Here is a 23,058-nt window from a genome sequence, read left to right as displayed (position 1 = left end):
GTCCAATAGTCATGACATTAAACTCAAGACTATCAAATTTGGTCCAGTATCTGAACCAGTTTAAATCATCATCTTTTTCTAATGTTATTTGATTTCTTTTATGTAGTTATGGAAGGCTGACAAAAGGAAAAAAGTCCGTCCAGGAAAGGAAGTATCTTTAAGTAAGACTAAAGAGATGGTAAGTGCATATGTTCACGTCATAATGCAAGACAAATTTATTATGTCATATATGAAATTGTTCCAACTATTCGTGGCTGAACCACCTGTTGAAAATTTACTTTGTTGATCCAGATGTTAGTCGCTCAACTTAAACACCTGCCTCTGAAAATCTTTTGAAAAATAGTCAGAGATACTATTTCTGAACATTAATTTTGCTTTATATTTTGATAGGTATCCTTATACCGTTTACATAATTCTATTCTCCCAGTTGCTTATAGATATACCATATTTAAAGATATCGTTATGTTTTAAGTCATAACTAATATTCATTTGAGTCAGTTTATGTATCTGATGAATATTTTTCTTGGAAGTTAATATATCTGATTGTGAATCTCAAATAGGCATTTTAAAATCCACTTTCCAGATTAAAGAGAAGATTTTTGAGATTTTCATGATGAAGTTGTGATTTAGTTCTTACCCCAGCCAGGAAAAATCAAAGAAATATCATCCATTGGTCTATAAATAAATCCATGTGTGTGATTGTTCGTGCGAGGTATTCTTAATATGATGTATTGGTATTTGTATTTTTGTCAGGGAGAAGCAGTTGATTCAGAATACTTGTCAGAACTAACCGAAGAAGAATATGAAGTGAATTTTGTGAAGCCGCAGTTGAAAGGGTTCATGAAATTTGACGTACAGTATTTAATTCCATTTTTTACTAGACGATTCACACAACAGGTTAGTTATCAATGAAGGGTTCAGCTGGACAAAATTTCAATTTTGCTTGAAAGTGTTCAATTGTATCGAGAGCCTTATTCAATTCACTATTGTGGAGCGGTGTGACCGAGTGGTGAGAGCGTTGGGCTCTGGGAAGCCAGGTCGTGGGTTCGAACCCCGTACATTACCGTAGTGTCCTCCGGCAAGACACTTATCCTCATTGCCTCTCTCCACCCAGGAGTAAATGGGTACCTGGCCTGATAGATGACTCCTGAGCGCTTGTTAGCAGTTCGGTGTTACTTCTCCCAGGGAGAGATGACTGACACATGTTAGAGTATAAAATTGGCCAGGGTAATAATACCGAAAAGGTATTATTATTATTATTATTATTATTATTATTATTATTATTGGATCCAATAGATCTTAACACATTTAAGTTGAATTGAATTAAACAACCATTTTTCAACTGCAGTCAAATCATTACTAGCACGCGATATTGAAGGTTCTGTTAAGAGTGTGGAGTGTGGGACTGAAAGGGTCATTGCTGTTAGAATTGAAGATGCATTGGGCTGTAGTATGTAATTCTAAAACTTGGTTTGAGTTCATACAATCATGTATTTTATGTTTGTATTACAGGAAGTAAGAGAAGGAAAAAGACAAATGAACAATTTAACAGACCAATGGTACAAAGATGTGAATGTACAATCTGATACGGATATCGAAGAAGAGATTGAAGTTGAGACAACTTGTTTAAATTCATCCAATCACAACGAAACGTGACAATCACCCCTATTGCTTTCGTAAAATTCTCATATCTCTACTCTAAAAGAATCAATGATATCTGAAGTTATTTTAACAATTGAATGTTGTACATATATATATTTTGATGGTGTTTTTACACAAAGCAAGTTCATTACACTGATATATCACTTTAAAGTTTTTTTTGTATTTATCCAAAGCAACCGGTCCCCTTACTCAAAGGTTAACACAAAGTCCCATAAAATGGTTCATAAGCTGCTTATCTTTGTTGTGGGTAAATTCTCCAGGGGCTTAAATGAAGTAGGGAGTATGGTTTGCAAAATGAATTGCCATTTGAAAAGAAATGCTTCATTCAGGGTGTTAAATGATTCAACAAAATTTGTGTTAAGTTAATGCATAAAAGATTCCTATCGATCAAAAAACAAATTTCAATGAACCCAGGTATGGGACCATTCATAAAGTGCATACTACTGATGGGAGGAGTCTGAAAAAAATCAACACAATTTGTGTTACTGAGCAAAGTAATGTTTCAGTAGTTAGTACGTACCTATTAACGTGTACTGTAAGTGTGATTTGAAGATAATCATGACAACAGCAGTGAATATACAGTATTAGGTCAACAGTGGTGTTGACCTTTTGCATTATTACCTACTTGTTGCTTGGTGTAAGTTCAGTGGTTTTCATAACTAAAGTCCGTGAAAATAATACTACTATTGCTATCAATGTACAATACCCAGGAATGAAGTTGGGAAGAGCCCATGAAGTGACGATATGTCCTCGATCAATTCTTTACTACCGTAAAAACTGGCATATAAGTCTACGCGAGCTTTTTAGTACGGATTCAGTGATTTACGGATATCAGTTCATCCGAGTACTATAAGTGCATAACCCATATGATATCCGATATAAATATTTATATTGCCTCTAAAAATCATGTGGCTAGAATTACGACAATAGGCAATACGAAACCAGGTACCATCATTTAACCCTTTCAGTGCGTCTACTGCAGTGTATGAATTGGCGATGGATTTTGCTAGTACACCAAACTGCGGTGTATTGATGTAATTAGTTTTTATCTCTATTGAAAGATGGTAGCACCTGTCAAACATAGTGAAATATTAGTCACTAACGATACACTGCGCTGTTGACGTACTATAGTGGTATTCCCGTTATTCAACACACTAGGGTGGAATTTTTAAAAATTTTCAAATTATCTCCAGCACTATAGGGTATTGATTAGTCAGCACTGAAAGGGTTTATGGAACAGCTTGAGACTATGACATTGATGGATCATTTAAGAATTTCTGACAGCTGATACGGATTACACAATAGGTTTACGTACAAATTGGACAACGGGACCATGTACTTGTCTACGGAATAAGTGAAATACGGATAAGTACAGATTAGGCACATCATTTTGAAGGGAATAACCGTGGTTAAAAACGGGACAAACTTATTTATACGAAATAAGCACTTATACGGTTTAACCGGGTATGGAATAACTGAGGTTGACTGTATCATGTATTTAGATTATTAAGAATTATTTATGATTATGAAGAATTATTGTAGACTGAACCTGTCAGAATTTAGGAGAGCATCCAAACCTTGAAAGCCCCTTAACCTGTGCTAGCATTGATGTTTTCTTCCACTCGGCTCATGTCATGTTCATTTATTGTGCAGGTTTGAAGGCAATTGGCTTGACCAGGGAGAATTAATTATCATAATTGTAAGATTGTTCTTCATTTCTTCAAATGAGTATGGTCGTGTAGTTTGTTACAGAAATTAACTCACATGACTGATTGATATTGCTGTTGTCCCAAAGGAAATTGTTGTTGAGGTTTCAATTGAACATGTAGGCACTGGATCTACTGGTAAATTTTCTGTTACCGGTATACTGTTGTGGAATGTTATTAGACCTTCTTCTTGCTCTTCAGTCGGTACAGTTTTTATTGTAAATTTCTCATAACCTTGTTTGTAGGTCATCCAAGATGGCTGCTACAATCATATTTGTCCATGAAATATGGATTTTCTAATGACTGTGTGTTGTATTTTGCTAACGGATGGAAAGATGAGGATCCAAAATGGCCATATTTGAGTGTAAAAATGCTTTTGAGTTTTTTAGGACCTTTCCTATGTGTGTGTGTGGATGTGTGTGAAATAGGTACTTCTAATGCTCTATAGTGTATGTATGATCTATAGTTTTTTTACTGGGTTTCTGATAACCTGAGCTGCAATCATGCGGAGATGATTTAGCCTGGGCCAAATAGCCACGGATCAGGCCTGTTTTAAATTCGGCCTGTGCCTAATAAGAGAGCGGGTTCACACGCAAACCACTCACTCGATACTAAATAATGCTTTAACAAAGTGAAGTGAGTCATTTCTGCAACCAGTTGCAATTCAAATGCAAAAATTTTACCTGTGCTGAAATTTAGCTCGGACCAGGTCCAATATGGTTTAGCCAACCTTTCTATGTGTGATTGCAGCTTTTGTATGTGGCATGTTGTTTCTTGCTTATGTAGGTCATCCAAGACAACATTTATGTGTGAAATAGAAATTTTGGACCTTGTTCCTACTCTACAATCTAAAGTTTGTGATAGGTTTTTCTATAACCTGGTATGCAAGTTATATGCAGGTGAATAATGCCCTATTATCATTTGCAGTCCCTACGAGGCATCAGCTTTTGCCGAGGCGTACTCCTTATGTATGTCCGGTTCAAATTCTTCAATCATTTCATTTAAAGAGATGCATGTTTATATGCGCCTTTACAAACGTTCCACCATTTAAAAAGTTGAAAAAATAGACAATCCTAGTTACGGTACATTGTGTCTAATCTAATTGCGTTGTCAGGTCATAACGTGAAAGTAAATAAACATGCATGATTGGTTAGAACCAAAGAAAGTATACAATGATATTCGAGAATAGGATCATGAAGTCGGATCTCTCCATGGAACATGGAATTTTGGGCAACTTAAGTTAAAATCTGATAAATGAAGGGAACAAATTCATCATTGCAAGTATAGAAAATGGTTCTAAACAGTACAACTTGCAGAAATTTAGCTTGAAAAAATCTGAAATGAGCTAGTTCTGCTATGATAACCTATAGTTTAATAGAAAAGTGGTTTTATTTCCAGATTTAACTAAAAATAAGGATTTGGCTACGTATCATTATTTTGTATGTTACAATTAGAGCGAGCTTTCATAATTCAGTGGTCATTAGAGCGAGGTTTCGTGTTAATCACAAGGGTTATTTAAGCCCACTTGGAGTGTGGCCCCTGGAATAATTTGCATCATAGGTAATGATTGACTTGTACTGAAAGATAATTTCATCATTCCAAAACTTGTAAAATAGAGCATAATATGCTTATTAACTTATCTCTAGTGTTTCTGCTATTCATCATTCCAATTGTATTCAACTTGTAAAAATAATTTTGGTGCCCAACGCCCGAGAAAAGTTTTTATATTCGAGAATTTTATCAATACTCTAATGTATTCTACTTGTAAATGTGAAATAGATAATGTTTTATCTTCTTGAGATGAATATTTATGTTAAATTGAATAAATGTCTGTGATGATAAATACATGAGCGTTCAAGTTTTGAATGAGGAAAGCAGTACTATGATGGTTGACTCCAGCTGATACAGCATTCCGATGTGTGGTGTGTATTCGGCGTGAATATTGATACTATGAAGAGTCAAAGGGTACCATAGAGAAAAATGTTGATTTGGAAAGATGTATTCTGATGGGCATCGTTTCTAGCAAAAATCCTGCCGTTCACCGAAAAAAACACTTGTAGTATTTCTACTGCCTTGGATATACTTGAATATACAGTCCCATAACACTACCATAGAGAACTGATAATCCGATAAAAATGCCCATAATGCGTTATTTTCTTGAATCTATTTCTAGCTGTGGCCATCTTAGAGTGCTCAATTTTCTTTAAATCTGGGGAAGGTTTGAGGCGACATACAGGTCTACCTGTCAGTATTTGGTTTCTTTCAGTTTTACTCGGCAATGAATAGCTGACCCCATCATTATCCTCGCAGCGTTCGGGACTGATTCATTTGAAAATAGCTCATAACAAAACCTCCCTGAAATTTCTGCTGACGCCTGTTGGAAATATTGTAATGCGTATTTCGATGATCATAGAAAGATTGCCACATGCATTTAACCATGTGGGCATAGTGTACCGGGCCTAGGGGCGGATCTAGCTTTTGGGAAAAGGGTTATTGCAAATATTCACAGGCGTTTGTCGCTCGTTATGATGCAGGCTTCACAGCAAATGCTGCAGGCGCCAACCACCAAAAGCATGGGGTTTTGGGTCCATCGCCAGAAAAGTTTGATACATTTGAGCACTTTCTTGGATGAAATATGCTCACAATTTTACCATTTTTCGGGAGGGGGAAAGTCTCTCAGCCAAAAATTATAAGTGGCCAAACACCTCCATGCTCTCCCCCGGGTCCGCCCCTGTGGACCCCTAGTTAAGTGTCAGATGTATCCAAGAAGATGCCTTGTAACAACATTGGTACAATCAAGTATTGAAGCATATCTAAGTTCTCTGAACCTACTGCAGCAAAATGGTGATTATGGAAATAATTAACCGATAGCTTAATATTCAATGAAGTTCATGGTTCAGGACGAGCAAAATGTTGCCAGTGGAGAGTAAAGATTGCCAGTACTCAGTATTTATTTATTATTTAAGACAAATAAATACCGGGTACTGGCAATCTTTTTAGTGTTCTCATCTGAATACCATATTTGGAGTTTCAATATTTTCATATTCCATACCAGTACTTTATGATTGAACTCATTGAAATCAAATGACACAGCCCTGGATAGAGTTGTAGGGCCACTTCTAAATTTTTGAGAAATAGAAATGATGTGAAATTGAAAATCCTCCAATAAACTCAATAAAAGCACACATCGATTCTAGTGATAAGCTTTTCTTCATTTATTTTGGAAAATTACAAACATTCACAAACTCTAAACATAAAACATGCTACCGTATGCATCCTGGAACCACTCCCGTGAGGCATTAACCATTGTTTCCCTCTTCTCAACTTTCACTTTCTGATAGAGTGATGCCAAAATGTTGTGTGATGTTTTAAAGCCCATTTGTTAAGTCAAGAAAAAGAATTAGAACGAGGGAAATTTTCCTTGGTACGAAAAATTGGATGAATGATGATAATGATATGAGGGATGGTTCAAGGCAGCAGATTGCTTTCTGCATGATCCTGACAAAGAATTTATGTGGCTTGTCTTAAATGTAAGCTGAGATTTCCTCTCACTTACATTTAGATGTAAGAAAGTGGACTGAAATGCCCTGTATCTGAATTTAAAACTGATACGGATTATTAAGATGATACAGTATACATGTTCATGTAATATATAGGAGTTAATAATGGTCAAGACTGTTCACTTGATAGAAACATTTCATACACATGATACAATAAATTGCCCATGGGCAAAGTGGTTCACCCTGAAAACTAGACCTTACTTGGCATCTCATCTTGTATTTTATCTATAAAAGTATTTTAGACTATTTGAAAAAATATTTTTCACAGTATGAAAAATTCCTTTTTCAAAATAAAGTCCATATGATATCACCAATCAGGGTGGCTGAACATCAAAAGCCTTGGCAACCTCTTCCGATGTAGAGCCGCAGAAGCTAACACCATCGGCATATGTAAGTGGATTGTTTTAAACCCCAGATTTTATCACTAAAATATTGACATCGACTTATACACCGAGTGAAATTATTTGCCGCTTAGTATTTTCAGGTCACACGAAATTACAATTCATAAAAAATGCTACTTAACAGAAAATACAGTGCTCATCTTCTGCTATAATTGTTTACATGATTATTCATGATAAATTATAAATATTCAATCAAAAAACTTTTATTTGAACACCACTTAATACACCACTTTCAACAGCACAGTATAAACCAACTATCAAGACATCAAAGCATACTGAGACTTGCCTTACGAAACTAGATTCCGACAACAGAAGAGTGAATGCAATAGCACCAATTGGACTTAAAATGTAACATTTACTCAGCCATGTGGCTTCGATTCCCCAATGAACTGATATGTTGCGTTGCTCAGGGAACAACCACAAGTTGACACAGAATGACAATGAATTTCAAAATCTTTAACTTGTAGTGAAGAATCATGCCACTGGGTACAGTTCCACAGTTGTGAGTTAAGATATAACTCATTGAAATGAACTTATTTTAACTCGGAGTTAACTATAACTGTGGAACCGGGCCCTGGTATTTACAAAGTTATAATGGTTTACCATGGTACCCAAACATTGTTGAACTTCACAGAACTTCAAAGATATTTTTGATGATGAGCTCATTCATCTATTACGTCCCCACTAAGGGAGGGGGAGCGGTAAGTGCAAATGCGCACTGTAATGCTTAATGTATACGAAAAAATTGCCTATTTTACGTTCAAATTTCATGTATAAATGAATGATCCGAATGGAAGTCATTTAACAAGAAAATTAATTTCAATAAATTATTTGACACCTGCGAAAAAATGTAGAATTTTTGGGATAAGCTAATGTGGAATTGCAAATTTGAAATCGAAGTTTTAAGAAATTTGGGGAATTGAGATTTGGCGATTGAGTAGATGATACAGGTCTTCCGACTGTAAGTAGTGGTTTAATCTCTTTATTGAAAATTGTCATTAATTGATAACTTGCGATAATTCATGTTTGCCTGTAAGCTGGTCTGCAACTTCATTGTCTCCATGGTTGAGGAAAGAGCTCTCTTGATGTCTGCTTTATCATGACTTTGGAGCATATAGTCCAGTGGCCTAGCCAGCCGGCCCGTCCCCGGTTTGGCTGTCACTCGATTCCTCTTGAGTCTGGGCTGAAGTAGACATTGTCATTTAAAATAACTTGTTTATGTTATTCTGTATGAATTACGCGTGTCTTGTATGTTGTATTTTCTTATTCTAAAATTTATAACTTTATTGAATTTAGGAATATGTAGGATCAAGGATCAATAAAGAATTGAATTGTCACCTAATACACATGCTATATGCGAACATATTTTCTAAAACATTTGAATATTAAAATTATATGTTAACACATTTTTATATTGACCGCTTGAAGCCGCCGATGAAATTCACGCCGGCCCTACACAGCTCGTAGATAGCTTCGTCATTCCACCAGCATCCCCATGTTAGAGTCTTACTTTTATATCAGACTTCCAAATCCTGTATACATCCGCCATTTTGACTGAATAATGCAATTTACTTTTCATTTCTATTTATGCCTGCCACTTCTGATATAATCATACATCCTTTGCTATAACAATACGCCTTCTAATGATATTCAATGCAATATTGAATTCGACGTTCACATAGAGCTCATTATATGGATCATAGGAAGCCATTCTACATCTTTGTCAATAATATTTTGCCAAATAGCTTGTATGTGTAAACATAGACCTGTGACTTTTTGCACATCGATTACGGTTGTCGTTTGTAAAATGACACTGAATGGTTAACATTGTTTAGGTTTCATAATAGTAAGGCGTCAAAAAAGAGAATATAGGAACATGGGTCTAGTAGGATCAACTGAGTACATTTTAGTTTTGAGCACAAAAATCCATCTGTTCTTGGATTTGCAATAATGTATGAACAGCTGATAAAGATGAAATCATGGTGCACGGTGTAAAGCATGCTCTACTTGGATGATATACATGGTAATGGGTTTTCCCTATGAGTCACATGTACATGGTAGAGCAGTTCTTGATAATGATGTTACTGTTATTTCCAAATGATGCCCTTCTGAAGGGCTTTCCTGGTGATGTCACGAAACAAGATCAAGCATCAATTAGAAGAATGAGGGAAAATTCATCGAAATTTCTATAAGGATCAACTCCTAATAATAATTCGCCGACCATCCCCTCCTAGTTTGAAGGCCCTCTAGTCAGTATGAAGATCAGATGGTCAAACAATATTCAATAAGAAATCTATTTCAAAAGACGTTTACTAGTCCCATTGTCCTATTAACTATAGACCCATTAGGGTTAGGGTGTAAGCGCTTGGCCCAGTTTTGAAACTTAGCGTGTTGAGGGGGTTTCTGATGTCATTTTCCCATTTTCAGATAGACCAGCCAATAATTGGACTAGGGGAATGTAACTTGTTTTAATTCTCGCTTCAAGAAACTGGTGGATCCTGACTCCAGCGCCACCACAATCTGCTCCTTAGTTACGATTTTCTTGCCACAATATACACCATAGTAACAGCCAGTTGGGAAATACGGCTAACGCTAGGTAAGAGTACAACCAGTTACCCAATAAATGAAAGTCAGTAACGCTCCAATATATCGAATGCTTCATTGTTATCCATGAATTCCCGATTAGTTCATTGAACGCAAATGTACTATAGATGGCGTTGTGTAGGAATGATGCGAAGAATATGATACTGATCGGTGAAATCAATAACAGCAGCATGCCTTGTACCGCTTTCAGGAATCTAAAATACAAGAAAGCTAGACTGAACAGTCATGAACATTGTCTTAATGAACTCGAATATAAATCGTTTACTAGGGCATGTCGAGACGGCAGTAACGGTAGTTCATACTACAATTGAGATATCCAAGATATATGCGGTCGAGATTTTTCCACCTTCTTCGTGCCATTGAAAGCCAGGGATGCTTCTATAAGACTGCATCACTGAGTGACTGATGAGTTAATATGTAGAGGATATTCAGGGTTTCCGAAAAACCTAGTAATGAATGGATATCAATTTACAGTTTTACTGACCTGTTTACATCTGGATTCAACAGTAAACTGACTGGTACCAATACAGCAGCTAGAAAGAATCCTAAAGATATATTCATCACTGCAACTCCGTATAGAATCAGTGCTTGATGTAGCAAAGCTAAGCATTTTAGTAATATCCAACTGTTTCTATACGTCTCGTCATCTAAGAACTTTTTCCTGAGTAGAAAATGAAAAAGAGACTACATTACTCAGAGCTTACAGAAATTCTACAGACTTCCATACATGAGAGACCAGATATTACTGATAGATGGCAGCACGTTCTTATTTCATTTGCATGTAATGGTTCACTTGGCACTCCGAGACTGAATTACCATTGAAATACTTTTGATGATTTTAATGGATCTTTTGGCCCAAAACTAGCTTGGAGACTGATCACAACACTTGTGGAATTATCCATGGATGACTTCAGTAGCAATGAAGCTATATTTCATATCAAATGGTATTGTAAGAAACTTTTAAATCAGATTGTAAACATTTCCAGACCACATGTACACATCTTAAGGTATAGCCAATATCAGAGTTTCAGTGGCGTTGGAACAGTAGCGACTTCAGCAGCGTAAATAATTTTTTTTTCTCTTTCTTTACCATTTTTACGACGAAATTTAAGTAAATTCACCGCAGCAATATTTGAACCTATCAAAATTTGCAATTGGCCGCGGCAATCAAAAATTTGGCTTCAAAAAGAGAGAAGGGCAGATCCAGGTCCAATTTTTTCTACATCACCGAAGAAAAGAAGGCACTTCCTCAAAATAAATTGCCCATGAGTGTGGTCTACCTTGAAAGCTAGAGGTTGTTTGGAGTGAGGGCATTGCTTGAAAAATCTTTTTAATTCGTGACTTCAAAGTTCTAGAAGTTTATATTGTATTTCAACTTTCTTTAAGAATTATTTTGTAGTCAAATAAGACCAAAGATAAACATTTGTTTATGGTCTACGTCCAAAATTTCTTAGGCTACAGGTAGGCGCCGCATTGGAAACTATTTTATATTTTCAAAGAAATATTTTTCACAATATGAAAAAATATTCAAATGAAATTCATATGATGTCACATATCAGAGGGTGGCTGAATATTGAGTCTTGGAAACGAAACCTTTTCCAATGTATGGCCGCGGAAGCTAAAACCGGGGCGTAGTATTAGATCGTTTTAAATCCTGGAATTTACCACTACAATATTCAGACCTCGACCTATACCTATAGTTTGCTGCTTAGTATTTTCAGGTCACAAGAAATTACAATTTATTACAAATTCTATCAAACAGAAAACACAGCGCTCATATTCGACGATTATTCAGCTTATCATACCAAACATGCACGCGCCAAGCAGGGTTACAAGCAGAGTGTGTTTGTGTGCGCAACATTCTAATGTTAGCACTCCCGCGCATGTGGAGGCCTTGTATAGTGAACGTTCACTTCAATCTCAATCCACACATTCACCGGGTATTAAAATGAAACAATACCTATGGCGATATGTGAAATAATTATATTCTCACCAGCAATGAGCATTTAAAATTTGCACATATACGGCACCTAGTCCAATGAAACGTTCGCCATTAATGGCTTTACCATAATTATTTTAGTAGCACCGGAATTCCCCGTATAATCCCAAAAACAGCCAATCACATTCGCTCGTAGAGACGACACCCCCCAATCGAGGTCATTGCAATTTTATACGCAAGAGCTAAGAATTTTCCCGCCAAAAATAGTTTTTAGAGGAATTTAAACAAAGTTGACCATGTCATCGACGGGGGTTCGTCATGTCTTCAATCGCATCAATTATACGTCGTTTAACCCGAGAACCAATGAAAAAAATGCTCACATAAAAAAAACGCACCGCGATTTTACATGAATTGGCTCAATGCCAACCTCATACTGCTGACAAAGGTAAACCAAAAAGGCAAATTATGGAAGTAAATCCAATTTCACAGTACAAGTCATTTTCAACCATTTTTATGGTTTTCTTATGAAACCGGACTACAGCGTGATGGATGTAATGAACTTTTAAATCCTATACAATAATGAAAATCTCAAAGTAACCTTGATATAGATATACACAGTCATTTGACATATGGATTACTTGTCTGGGGTCCCCTTATTTCTCGTGCACATGTAAATACTTTGACTAAACTCCAAAAGAAGGCAGTCCGAATAATAAGTAATGCTGCATATAACTTTCTCACATCAGGCCTCTTTAAAAAACTCAAAATTGATGAAATTGATATGATTAAACTTGATGCCCTTAAATTTGCCTATCAATACTATTATGAACAATTGCCTAATCCCATTCTCTTATTATTCTAAAAAAATGCGCAATCCCACAAATACGAAACTAGATCTAGTAATTTTCCCCGGACAGAGCCCCACAAATCAAAAAATGCCATTCGTTTTTAGCTGAAGTACCAATCTTGTGGCATAACACAAGTCCTAACCTTCGTAAGTTGAAGACACTTGAAGTGTTTATAACCTCCTATAACCGTGCTATAATCAATAAATACTAGAATTCACATATCAATCTATAGACTTCAATAAACATGCTTCTAGCACCCTGTCATGCATGTATCCAACCAGTGAGCAAGTATGCTTACATAAATAGTGTTACTCTGTAATTATCATTTCTAGTGATTATATATTATCTTATTATCACCACATATAATTCCGCATTATCAGGCTATTATTATTATTACTATTAACTTATTACTTCATTATCTATCTTTATTGTTATTATTATCATTATCATCATCATCACCATTATTATCATTTTATTATGGTTTTCTGTTACATCACAGAAAACCCTATTGAAATTCGCATGATTATTAGGGTTTTAGCTGCCTCGGCAGAAACCCTATTGGATTCCTGCTGATTATTATTTTAACATATTTTCCACTGAGTTTCATCACATAAAAATCATCTTCTATTAGATTTGACTACTAACAACTTTGAAACGAAATGTTAAACTCTGATAATAATATAACAGTCTCTTTCTGCACGTAGTTTCTATGGATGTACTGTGCTTCCTATTTTAAACTTGAAGTTACTGAAAGATAGCACCGGTGGAAATAGCAATCATCAATCATGGCGCGCATACTGGCGTGAATCTGAAAGTTTGTGACGTCATTTTATAAATAAATAAAGAAGGAAGGCTCCGAGAATATCCAAATCACAGGTTACTGTGAATAACTGGGGTTCGACCATTCACAAGTTAAAAATGTACTTCCTTGTTTGTGAAGTAAGTTTATTCATACTGTTATTAAAAGCAGTTCCTTTTAAACATTCTATAATAGTATAGTTTTGTTCGTGGATATCAGCGGTTTATTTATTTATTGTACCGGTACGCATTTTCTTAATTGAATTGAATTGGTCCAGTCAAAAAGACGGGTCATACTAGTTAGCGTCAGAAAATGGCAGCGTCGGTGATACCTTGTCATCGTTGATATTAAATGGTCTAAAGTCAGTTTACATTCAAATTGGAGGTCCCTTGTACATGTACATCACATCGTGACGCAGCGGCGATCGTAATGTCATAGAAGAACAAAGTCAGTTGAAAATACCTACCCACTGCACCGATAAAGAATGATTGCTAGCCAGAGACCAGTGACAGTCAGTAATGGGGAGTGATGGTACCGTTCATGATTATGTTTTTATAATGGTTATTGGACGTCAATTTCATATGTGAATTGTAGTCCCCATCTGATCGCTTGACTTGTCAGACTGACTTGTCACTCCTCTACTAATAGTAACACTATAAGGCCTTCCCTCCTGCATAGTTTACCCTATAGGCCAAATTTGTGCTTCGGCCAAATTCGGTTTTCTTATCTAGTCGACTTTTTTCCCAAACTAATAATAACCGAATATGCGCTTAAACTGTCACTAGGGAATGGTAAAAACACCGTAGCTTCATTCTTCTCGATGTTATTTCCCCCCAAACCTGGCACATTAGTACTTTGCGCGTAGTAGCACATGCGCATAGTAGCACATGTGGGTCAACATATCCATGTTGTGAGTTGACCCCTAGGTGGCACTCTTTCAAAAAAACGGAATGTAACGAACTGATTTCGGGTGAAATCTTTGCTCGCATCCCTGAACGACATTCTATCCAGAAAGGCAGAAACCCGTTATCGCTGCTTGCAGCTATATTTATTATTACTATTTTATGTCACCCTATTTTCACTATAAGAACAAAGGCTTTGTTACCTTGCCGCTGTTGTCGATACAATCTGTATGATATCGTTCAGCTCACTGAGATCTACAAATACTCAGCGTGTTTTTTCACGAATCATCGTTACAAAAGCACTGTCGGGCCGTAAACATCGAAAATTGAGCCCCAAAGAACCGACATGTTTTTCTAAGTCGTCTTTCCGAAATCTACCGCACGTTTCTTGTCACGTCGATTATCAATTCAAGCATAAATTAACAAATTTATTACCCAAGGATTGCACATTCAGTCGCGGTTTTTAAAAACTAATTTTAACAATAACCCTTTTTCCTCATCAAATCATATTACCGATACACAGGAAATTTACTACTTAAGATTTTAAAAGCACTGTCAAGCCGTAAACATAAGCCGTAATAGCCGTAATCGACGTGTGTCACTACATCGTCGTTCCGGGGATCAGCTGCGAGTTTCTCCTAAACATGAGAATCAAATCGAGTACATTTATTACTACCAGTGATTTGGCCGCGGGCTTCAAGCAGTTAGTTTAACAATACCTATTTTTCTCTACCAAATTAACCGTGTGTTTACTAAGATAAATCATTAGTGTACCGGGGAGTCGTAAGCCTAAACTAAACACGCCAAAGAGATATAGCGGAGAAAAGCTGTTGTGTCGACGAGGTATCAAAATAAAAGAATATATTACTTTATTCGGCCGCGGGCCTCAACCTCTATATCAATACCATCAATACTCTATATTTCCTACAGTACATACCGATCATTGTCAAATGCACAAGGTATTTACTAAATACAAGTATATAACACTCTCCTATCCGTATGAGAACTCACACTTGACATTCGGAGTAAGCGTTTGCTGTGGGGGAAAGGAGATCGTTCGCTGTGTCGCTTGAAGTGATTATCGAGTTTTACACGACCTTAATGCTTTAGGCCTACCGGCACTGAGCTTTACTGTCTCAAACAAACACAGCATAATTGTTGCGTTTATTAACGGATTCACCTTAATGCTTAAGGCCTACCGGCACTGAGCTTTACTGTCTCAAACAAACACAGCATAATTGTTGCGTTTATTAACGGACTCATTTGATTGAACTTCAAAACTAAATTTACGATATTTAGGAGGGTTGTTATTCCATAGGCCTACGACCAATCTGTCCGGATGTTAGGCCTACCCATACACATAGGTATACATAGGCTAGTAGCCTCTAGGAGGTAAAAGCTAAGCTCACTGTAAAGGAGGAATCAGATTTATTAAAATGCATGTTAATTAGTGATTAACTGGTTCTGACTTGCAACGATCAATCACAATTATCAATTTTATTGGCAAAAAAGAAGATTTTTTTGAAAATTTCGTCTCAGCAGACAGCTTTATAAGCCAGACTTTTCATTTGAGTTTTTCATCATAAATGAAACTGGTATTTCATTAATTCCTAATGACTTAAGCCGGGCGTAAGTCGGTCTTGCAACGGTTTGTGACTCACTGCAATACCATTCACTGCAACCGCCAGCGACGATTGTGTCGCAACGACTCATCGACCCACGCTCCCTTGGGACAGGTCGCGACTGTCAGCAACGCCAGTCACAAGGAGTCGCACTTGTTCTACTTTCTACGACGCAACACGACTGTCACAACCGACCTACGCACTCTTGCGACTGGCAGAAACTAGTCGCACACAGTCGCTGACAATCGTATCGCAACCGACTTGCACCGAAACTTGTTATGCAATGCGAGGATCGCATCGCGTAGCAAGGCCAACCTACGTTCGGCTTTAAGTTCATAAGACCTTTCGCTTGAACATTCATTTGTCGGAACAAAATTTATTTCGTTGGAACCATTAATATTCTGTTCGATTGAACCAATTTGAAAAAATCGTTAGAACAAAGTTGAACAAACTTTTTTTTGTCCAAACGAAAGGTTTTTCGTTTGAACAATCGTTCGATCGAACAGAATCGTTTTAATTTGAGCAGAATTTTTTTGTCAGAACATTAAGTTTTTCGTTCGACCAAGTATATTGTAAAAAGTTTTTTCTCCGAACCTAAAGTATTAAGTATTTCGTTCAATTGAACAGAATTTTTTTCATTCAAACATTCGTTCGAAAAAAATTGTTTTCGATCAACCAAATTTTTTTGCCGGGACAAAAAGTTTTTCATTTCAACAATAACATAGCTTTTTATTCGAACACATTTTTTGTCAGAATGAAGAAAAGTTTTGGTTCAAACAAAAAGCGTATTGTTCGATCAAACAGAATTGTTTTCATTCGAACAAGATTTTCTTGTCGGAACGTTAAGTTTTTTGGTCGAACGCGCGTGTTAAGGTCGTTTCGGAAATTTACTCGGTCTGGTATATTTTGGATTACTGTGTATGTCATTTGTCAGGACATTAAACAGAAGACGACTTAGGATACTACCTTGCGTGACTCCACTAGTTAGACCAACTTATTCCAAGATGAGGCGTTCCGTTGATTTCGGCTACAAGTTTTCGTTCAGAGATAACTGCTGAGCCATTTGAGCAACCTATGATTGATACTGTTTCCAAATAGCCTGTTTAGTAATGGCTGATGTTGTGCCTTATCAAATGCTTTGTCGAAATCCACCGTTGAACAGGATTCTAAGACTGTGCAGAAAACCCGTTATCGCTGCTTTGCAGCTATATTTATTACTATTATTTCTATAATTATTATTATTTTCATTTTTATATAATTATAATTATTACTCTGTTCTTGCACCCTGCACCCGAACGCACCATACACAGGGTCCAGTGCCTTAATCCTAAGCACAGCCAACTGGCTAGCACTGGATCCTTCATAACCATACAGTGCACAAAAAACCTGTCCAAATATGACATTGTATGTATGAATTATGAAAAATAAATACACTACTATACTACTATACTGTAGATTTCAACATATACTATACCCAGGGAGAAACACACTAGATAATAGGATGGTTATATCAAAGCTGTGGGTAGTTGGGTGTTGAATGGGTAGTATCTGTGTGTATTTGTGGCAGCACAAAGATCACAACGATCATAGTTAGTGTAGTTAATACCCAGTTTCAATGTTGCGCCATTCTCGCGAGATTTTCAACAACACGGAAGTAACATGTGGTAAATCATGACTTGAATTGAATTGTTCCGCACTGACTACAAATTAGTAATATAATTTTAGAAATGGCCATAATTTTAACTTAAGTTGTATATCATCATTATCTTTCAATTGTGTGCTATAATTTTTTTGTAAACGGCCATTAAGGCCTCATGTTTCGTCAGCAATTCACTGCAAATAGTTATATAACTACGCAAATATATGTTTTTGACCACTGTACACTCAATCGGGACAGTTTGTGACTAGCTTCACTGCCGCATTATTATTTATTAACATCGCCATATCACATCATCTCGTCATATTGTGCCTTGAAACCCTAACAGCTGAATTAATGGAAATTCATATACAATTTCTAACATTGAAAATTCAAAAGGTGGCAATGTTTGTTTCTGCTGCTTCGCGTAAATCCCGCACAGTGGCAGAGTGGAGTCAATGTTCCTCCAGAAATCCACAACCGTCTCATATATATGAACTACCTGCATTTGTTTGACATATGTGTGCAAAATAATTCAAAATAGTTACCTTTTAAACATCCACGGAAATAGAATACATGACAACCACAGTGCAATAATACCAAGAGTCAGCGCTTCAGAAATTTCCATCGAAAACGATTTGGCAGAAGTTGATAGGAATGACGGAATCATAAATGCCACCAATCCGTATAACTGACTCACTATCAGGTATGGAATGATGTTCAAAAATGGGTTTGGCTTCTGTTCCTAGAAATAAAATCCAATTATGACAAATAAAGTGCTGGTAACTAATCATTTATTAGAGAATTCTGGTCATGGATTTAAACCCTGTACATAACTACAATGTTGTTTTAGATATTTTGACTCTTCTTTCTACCTGAAAGCAATTGAGTAACTGCACATAGATTAATGATGGTAATTAGATGTTAATTTTGCTCTATACAGAGAGAGATGACTGTTAACCCTACCTCATTGATAATGCACACGAATATCACTGGTGTTGAGCAAAGATTGTAACAAGAGGCCCACGGGCCTTATAACTTCATGACGCAGTAGAAGAAGAATGAATCAGTATTCAAAGTTTTACAAAGTTTTACAAAGTTTAGATGGTATAGGCTACGTTGCAATAATGTTAATTTTCTGTTAATATATCCTTACATGAAAAGACAAGCCAATTTTAGCTGCCCCAAAGATCACACTACATGAAAAAATGCATCAAGAATTGGTGAAGGTATCGTGCTGAAAAGAAATCCAAGATGGATGGCAACCCTGGTGGCCATACTAGAACCCAATTTTCAATAAGGGGTAGACATCTAACCTACCAAAATTCTTAAACCTAGTATCATGAAAATGCATCAAGAATTGCAGGCCGTTTCGTACTAGAAATTCAAGATGGCTGACCTGGCGGCCATATTTGAAAGCCGATGACCTCCATTTACAAAATGCATGGACAGCTTACCTACCCTGATCCTCACACCAAATTTTGTGGAAATCCATCAAGAATTGAGGGCTGCATCGTACAAACAAGAAATTCAAGATGGCTACCCCAATGGCAGCCATATTTGATCACCAATGACATTTTTTTACAATAGGGGTGGACATCTCGCCAGACCCAATCTTCAGCTTTTTTTCAAAAAGATTCATCGCAAATTACAGGCGAATTACTGTGTCGAATGTATTCAATTCCATCGAACGTCTTCAACAGCTGATACAACCGCATCCGCGTCTGTCAATCATCATCTTAATTGATTCATATACTAAAATGCTCACTATGAAAAAATATGCGGTGAATCAATCCGGGATTTTTTAGTAGAATGTCAGACACTAGGTACCTTTGATTGTGTGATTTGAAGAAATGGAAGCTGCATACCTAGGGGTGCCCCCTTTTGGCCAAATCCAAAAAGGGCCCTGTACTTAGTAGGTATTGGTCCATAGAAGATTCATACCAAATTTCGACTTGATCTGATTAAAACTGTAGGACTAATAGCAATTTGAAGAAATAGAAACTCCACCCCCAGGGACGCCCCCTGGAGGACAAATCAAAAAAGTGGCTCTGTACCTTCATAGTCCCTGGTCCAAAGAACATTCACACCAAATTGATCCGATTAAAACTGTAGGACTAGTGGCAATTAGAATAGGAACTCAAACCCCAGAGGCGCCCCCTGGGGGATGAATCCAAAAAATGCTCCGTAATTTTATAGGCCTAGGTCCATATAACATTCATACTAAATTTGGAATTGATCTGATTAAAACTGTAGGACTAGTAGCGATTTGAAGAAATAGGAACTCCAACCCCAGGGGCGCCCCCTGGTGGACCAATCCAAAAAATGGCTCTGTAACTTTATAGGCCTATGTCCATAGAACATTCATACCAAATTTGGAATTGATCTGATTAAAACTGTATGACAAGTAGCGATTTGAAGAAATAGAAACTCCACCCCCAGGGGGCGCCCCTGGGGGACAAATCCAAAAAATGGCTCTATAACTTTAGAGGCTTAGGTCCATAGAACATTCATACCAAATTTGGCATTGATCCGATTAAAACTGTAGGACTAGTAGCGATTTGAAGAAATAGAAACTCCACCCAGGGGGCGCCCCTGAAGAAATAGAAACTCCACCCCCAGGGGGCGCCCCTGGGGGACAAATCCAAAAAATCGCTCAGTAACTTTGTAGGCCTTGGTCCATAGAACATTCATACCAAATTTGGAATTGATCCGATTAAAACTGTAGGACAAGTAGCGATTTGAAGGAAAAGTTGACGAACGAATGGACGGACAGCGACGGCTCACCCCCTAACCCATTAGGTCACTTCGGTCACAGCGGAGCTAAAAAGTTGATAAACCACCTCCAACTGTCTAATCATTTAAAAGTTTTACCTTCACGTGGAACTATTTCCGCCTTACCACAGGTACACTCTGCCGCCGTGATTCGCCCATTCAACGATAAAAACTTTCCTACGGTCTTACTATCGGCATTTTCTAATAATTTAGGGAAATCGAAAAAAGCAAAATTTCACACTCTGCATTAATAAGATTAAAGTATTTATTTGTTTGACAAATCTTCCTCTGAACTCCCACCAACAAGTCATAAGTGGCGACACGAAAATGACTTCATCGACTCACTACCATTTTATAACCTTCATGACTACATCATTAAGGCATAAATGAAGCAATATTCAACCCAAACATGTAGATGACTAGAAAGTGGCGTGACGCCATTTATGTCACCCGGTATGTTATAAGTTAAGTTTTCACACACAGTGAACAGTGAACAAGTACAATATACCAACAACATTTCAGAGAAAACTCGAATAATAACATGGCAAATTTCTGTAGGTGTGATCCTTAGACTGCTGACAAGAAAAATTTAACATAGCCACCACAATTTAAATGGTTAAGATAAATCGTTGCTATATTTATCAACTCATTCACTCCGAAATTAAAAATTGCGCGCAGCAGACGGAATTTTTGCCATTTGGGTTAACAAGGGATTCCCCTTCTGGTACTTCCCATGTTCAATAGTGTCTATGATGCGTTGCGTACGGGATTCCATGGGATTCCCTCACATAATTCATAATATTGTTTACTTGCAATCTGATTGGTTAAAATCACGTGTAGTTCAAATGGGGCAGTGTTTACATTTGTGACGTCATGAAAACCACTCTCAGCGGCTTTCCGTATGCAACGGTAAATACCGGCGAGCCGCTAACTGCGGCTTAACGTAGTCATTGAGTTAAAAGAATTAGAAGCTTGAGTATTATGGGGAAGTCTAATTCGAAATTAAAGATGTGCGTCTAGCCGCCATGGCAGCCATTTTGGGACCGTGAGAAAGCTGATTTGCAATTGATGTAATCGATGGACCTAGCAAATTATACCTACCAACTTTGAAGAAAATAGAACTACATTTGGTATTCAAATACCCACTGTGGCGGGCAAATTGGAAGAGCGAGGAACTTGAGAACCTCAATAGGTAGAATTAGTGGACGTACCAAATTTAAAAGAAATCACAGGTTATTTAATGGTCAAGAGTTCAGTGCCAACAAGAAATTCAAGATTCGTCTTGGCGGCCATATTGGAAGAGCGAGATAGCTTATTATCGGCAAATGTTGTCCACAGACCTACCCCATTACACACACCAAGTTTAAAAGCACATCACTTGATGCTTGGAATGAACCATATCAAAACTTGTGTTAAAACTTGTTCATATTTTCCTTTAAAAAAAACGTTTTTGATGGCCAACAAGACAAAACTATAGTGTGTTGGTTTATTTGCTATGACCACTAGTCGGCTAACTATGAAATTCAAAGTTCGCCCTTATTCTTACTTTCTCATATGAAGCTTCACCCAGAGTTGTTTAGCAAAACTATATGCCATTAACTGTTTGTTTTACTCAGTTAGTTGACAAATTAATAATTTGTCAGTTTGTAGTCATGTACATGTCTATGAGCAAAGTTCTGTCTAAAGCTAAGCATACATCGACAAAGCGACAGGAGACAACTAGTTGCTAGTGAGTTGCTCAGGGATGATAACAGACCAATGTTGAAAAGGCGGAAACGAGCGCCGTAGGCGCAAAGTAATTACGGGGGGTCCGGGGCCCTCTCCCAGAAAATTTTTTATTTTCACATCGTCTCAGGTCGTTTTTCAGCAGTTTTCCAGTTGAAATTTCACTCAGCAAAGCCAAAAAATCAAACAACATCGTCCATGTTTTACACAACACACTGCTAGTTCCAAGATGGCAGGGACATAATTGATGCAGAGACAACTATAATGTAACCAGGAAAAAAGACACTAAATATTTGGATGGATATATGAAAGCTGTGGGTACTGGAGTGTGTAATGGGTAGTGTAGTGTGATCTGTGTGCATTTGTGGCCAGCACACAGATCACATTGTTCATTGGGGTTTGGTGGAGGACTCGCAAGATTTTCAACAACACGGAAGTAACGTGTAATAAATGATGACTTGAATTGCATGACTACCTACCACCCCTCATTATTGTTGGAAAACTAAACGTTCCGCACTGACTAAAAATTAGAAAGAACATTTTAGAAATGGCCAGAATTGTAACTTAGGTTCTATTTCATTTTTATTTTACAATTTCGATTGGTATAATTTTTTTTCAAACGGCCATAAAGGCTTCATGTTTTGTCTGCAATTCAATGCAAATAGTTACGCAACTACGCACATTTCAGTGTTTTTGGCAGCTGTACACTCAATCGGCACCGTTCGTGACTAGCTTCACTGCGGAATTATCATTAATTAACATCGCCATATCACATCATCAACTTATATTGTGCCTTAAAACCCTAACAGCCGAAATAATTGAAATGCACACACGATTTCTATCATTGAAAATTGAGAGAGTGGCCATGTTTGTCTCTGC

General features: G+C 37.1%; 2 protein-coding genes across 3 annotated transcripts in view; one reads left to right on the top strand and one right to left on the bottom strand.

Annotated features, from left to right (window-relative positions):
* Positions 1-5,190, top strand: part of LOC141901690 (sodium/hydrogen exchanger 8-like) — a 48,452-nt gene extending 43,262 nt beyond the window's left edge. Inside the window, exons 14-16 of the mRNA XM_074789105.1 lie at positions 107-178; positions 754-897; positions 1,513-5,190. Of these exons, the coding sequence (XP_074645206.1) occupies positions 107-178; positions 754-897; positions 1,513-1,656 (360 nt within the window). The 3' untranslated portion in view covers positions 1,657-5,190. The remainder of the gene's footprint in view (positions 1-106; positions 179-753; positions 898-1,512) is intronic.
* A 1,371-nt stretch (positions 5,191-6,561) lies between these two features.
* LOC141901127 (GPI-anchor transamidase component GPAA1-like) overlaps positions 6,562-23,058 on the bottom strand; it is a 53,563-nt gene continuing 37,066 nt past the window's right edge. For both annotated transcript variants that reach the window (XM_074788221.1, XM_074788222.1), the window contains exons 11-13: positions 18,228-18,424; positions 10,418-10,594; positions 6,562-10,127 (exon numbers count right to left, since the gene is read on the bottom strand). In XM_074788221.1, the coding sequence (XP_074644322.1) occupies positions 9,857-10,127; positions 10,418-10,594; positions 18,228-18,424 (645 nt within the window). In that variant the 3' untranslated portion in view covers positions 6,562-9,856. The remainder of the gene's footprint in view (positions 10,128-10,417; positions 10,595-18,227; positions 18,425-23,058) is intronic.

The sequence above is a fragment of the Tubulanus polymorphus genome, chromosome 3, assembly GCF_964204645.1.
Source record: "Tubulanus polymorphus chromosome 3, tnTubPoly1.2, whole genome shotgun sequence".
NCBI lineage: Eukaryota > Metazoa > Nemertea > Palaeonemertea > Tubulaniformes > Tubulanidae > Tubulanus > Tubulanus polymorphus.
Note: the sequence above shows the minus strand (reverse complement) of the source record. Positions and strands in the feature narration are given on the sequence as shown.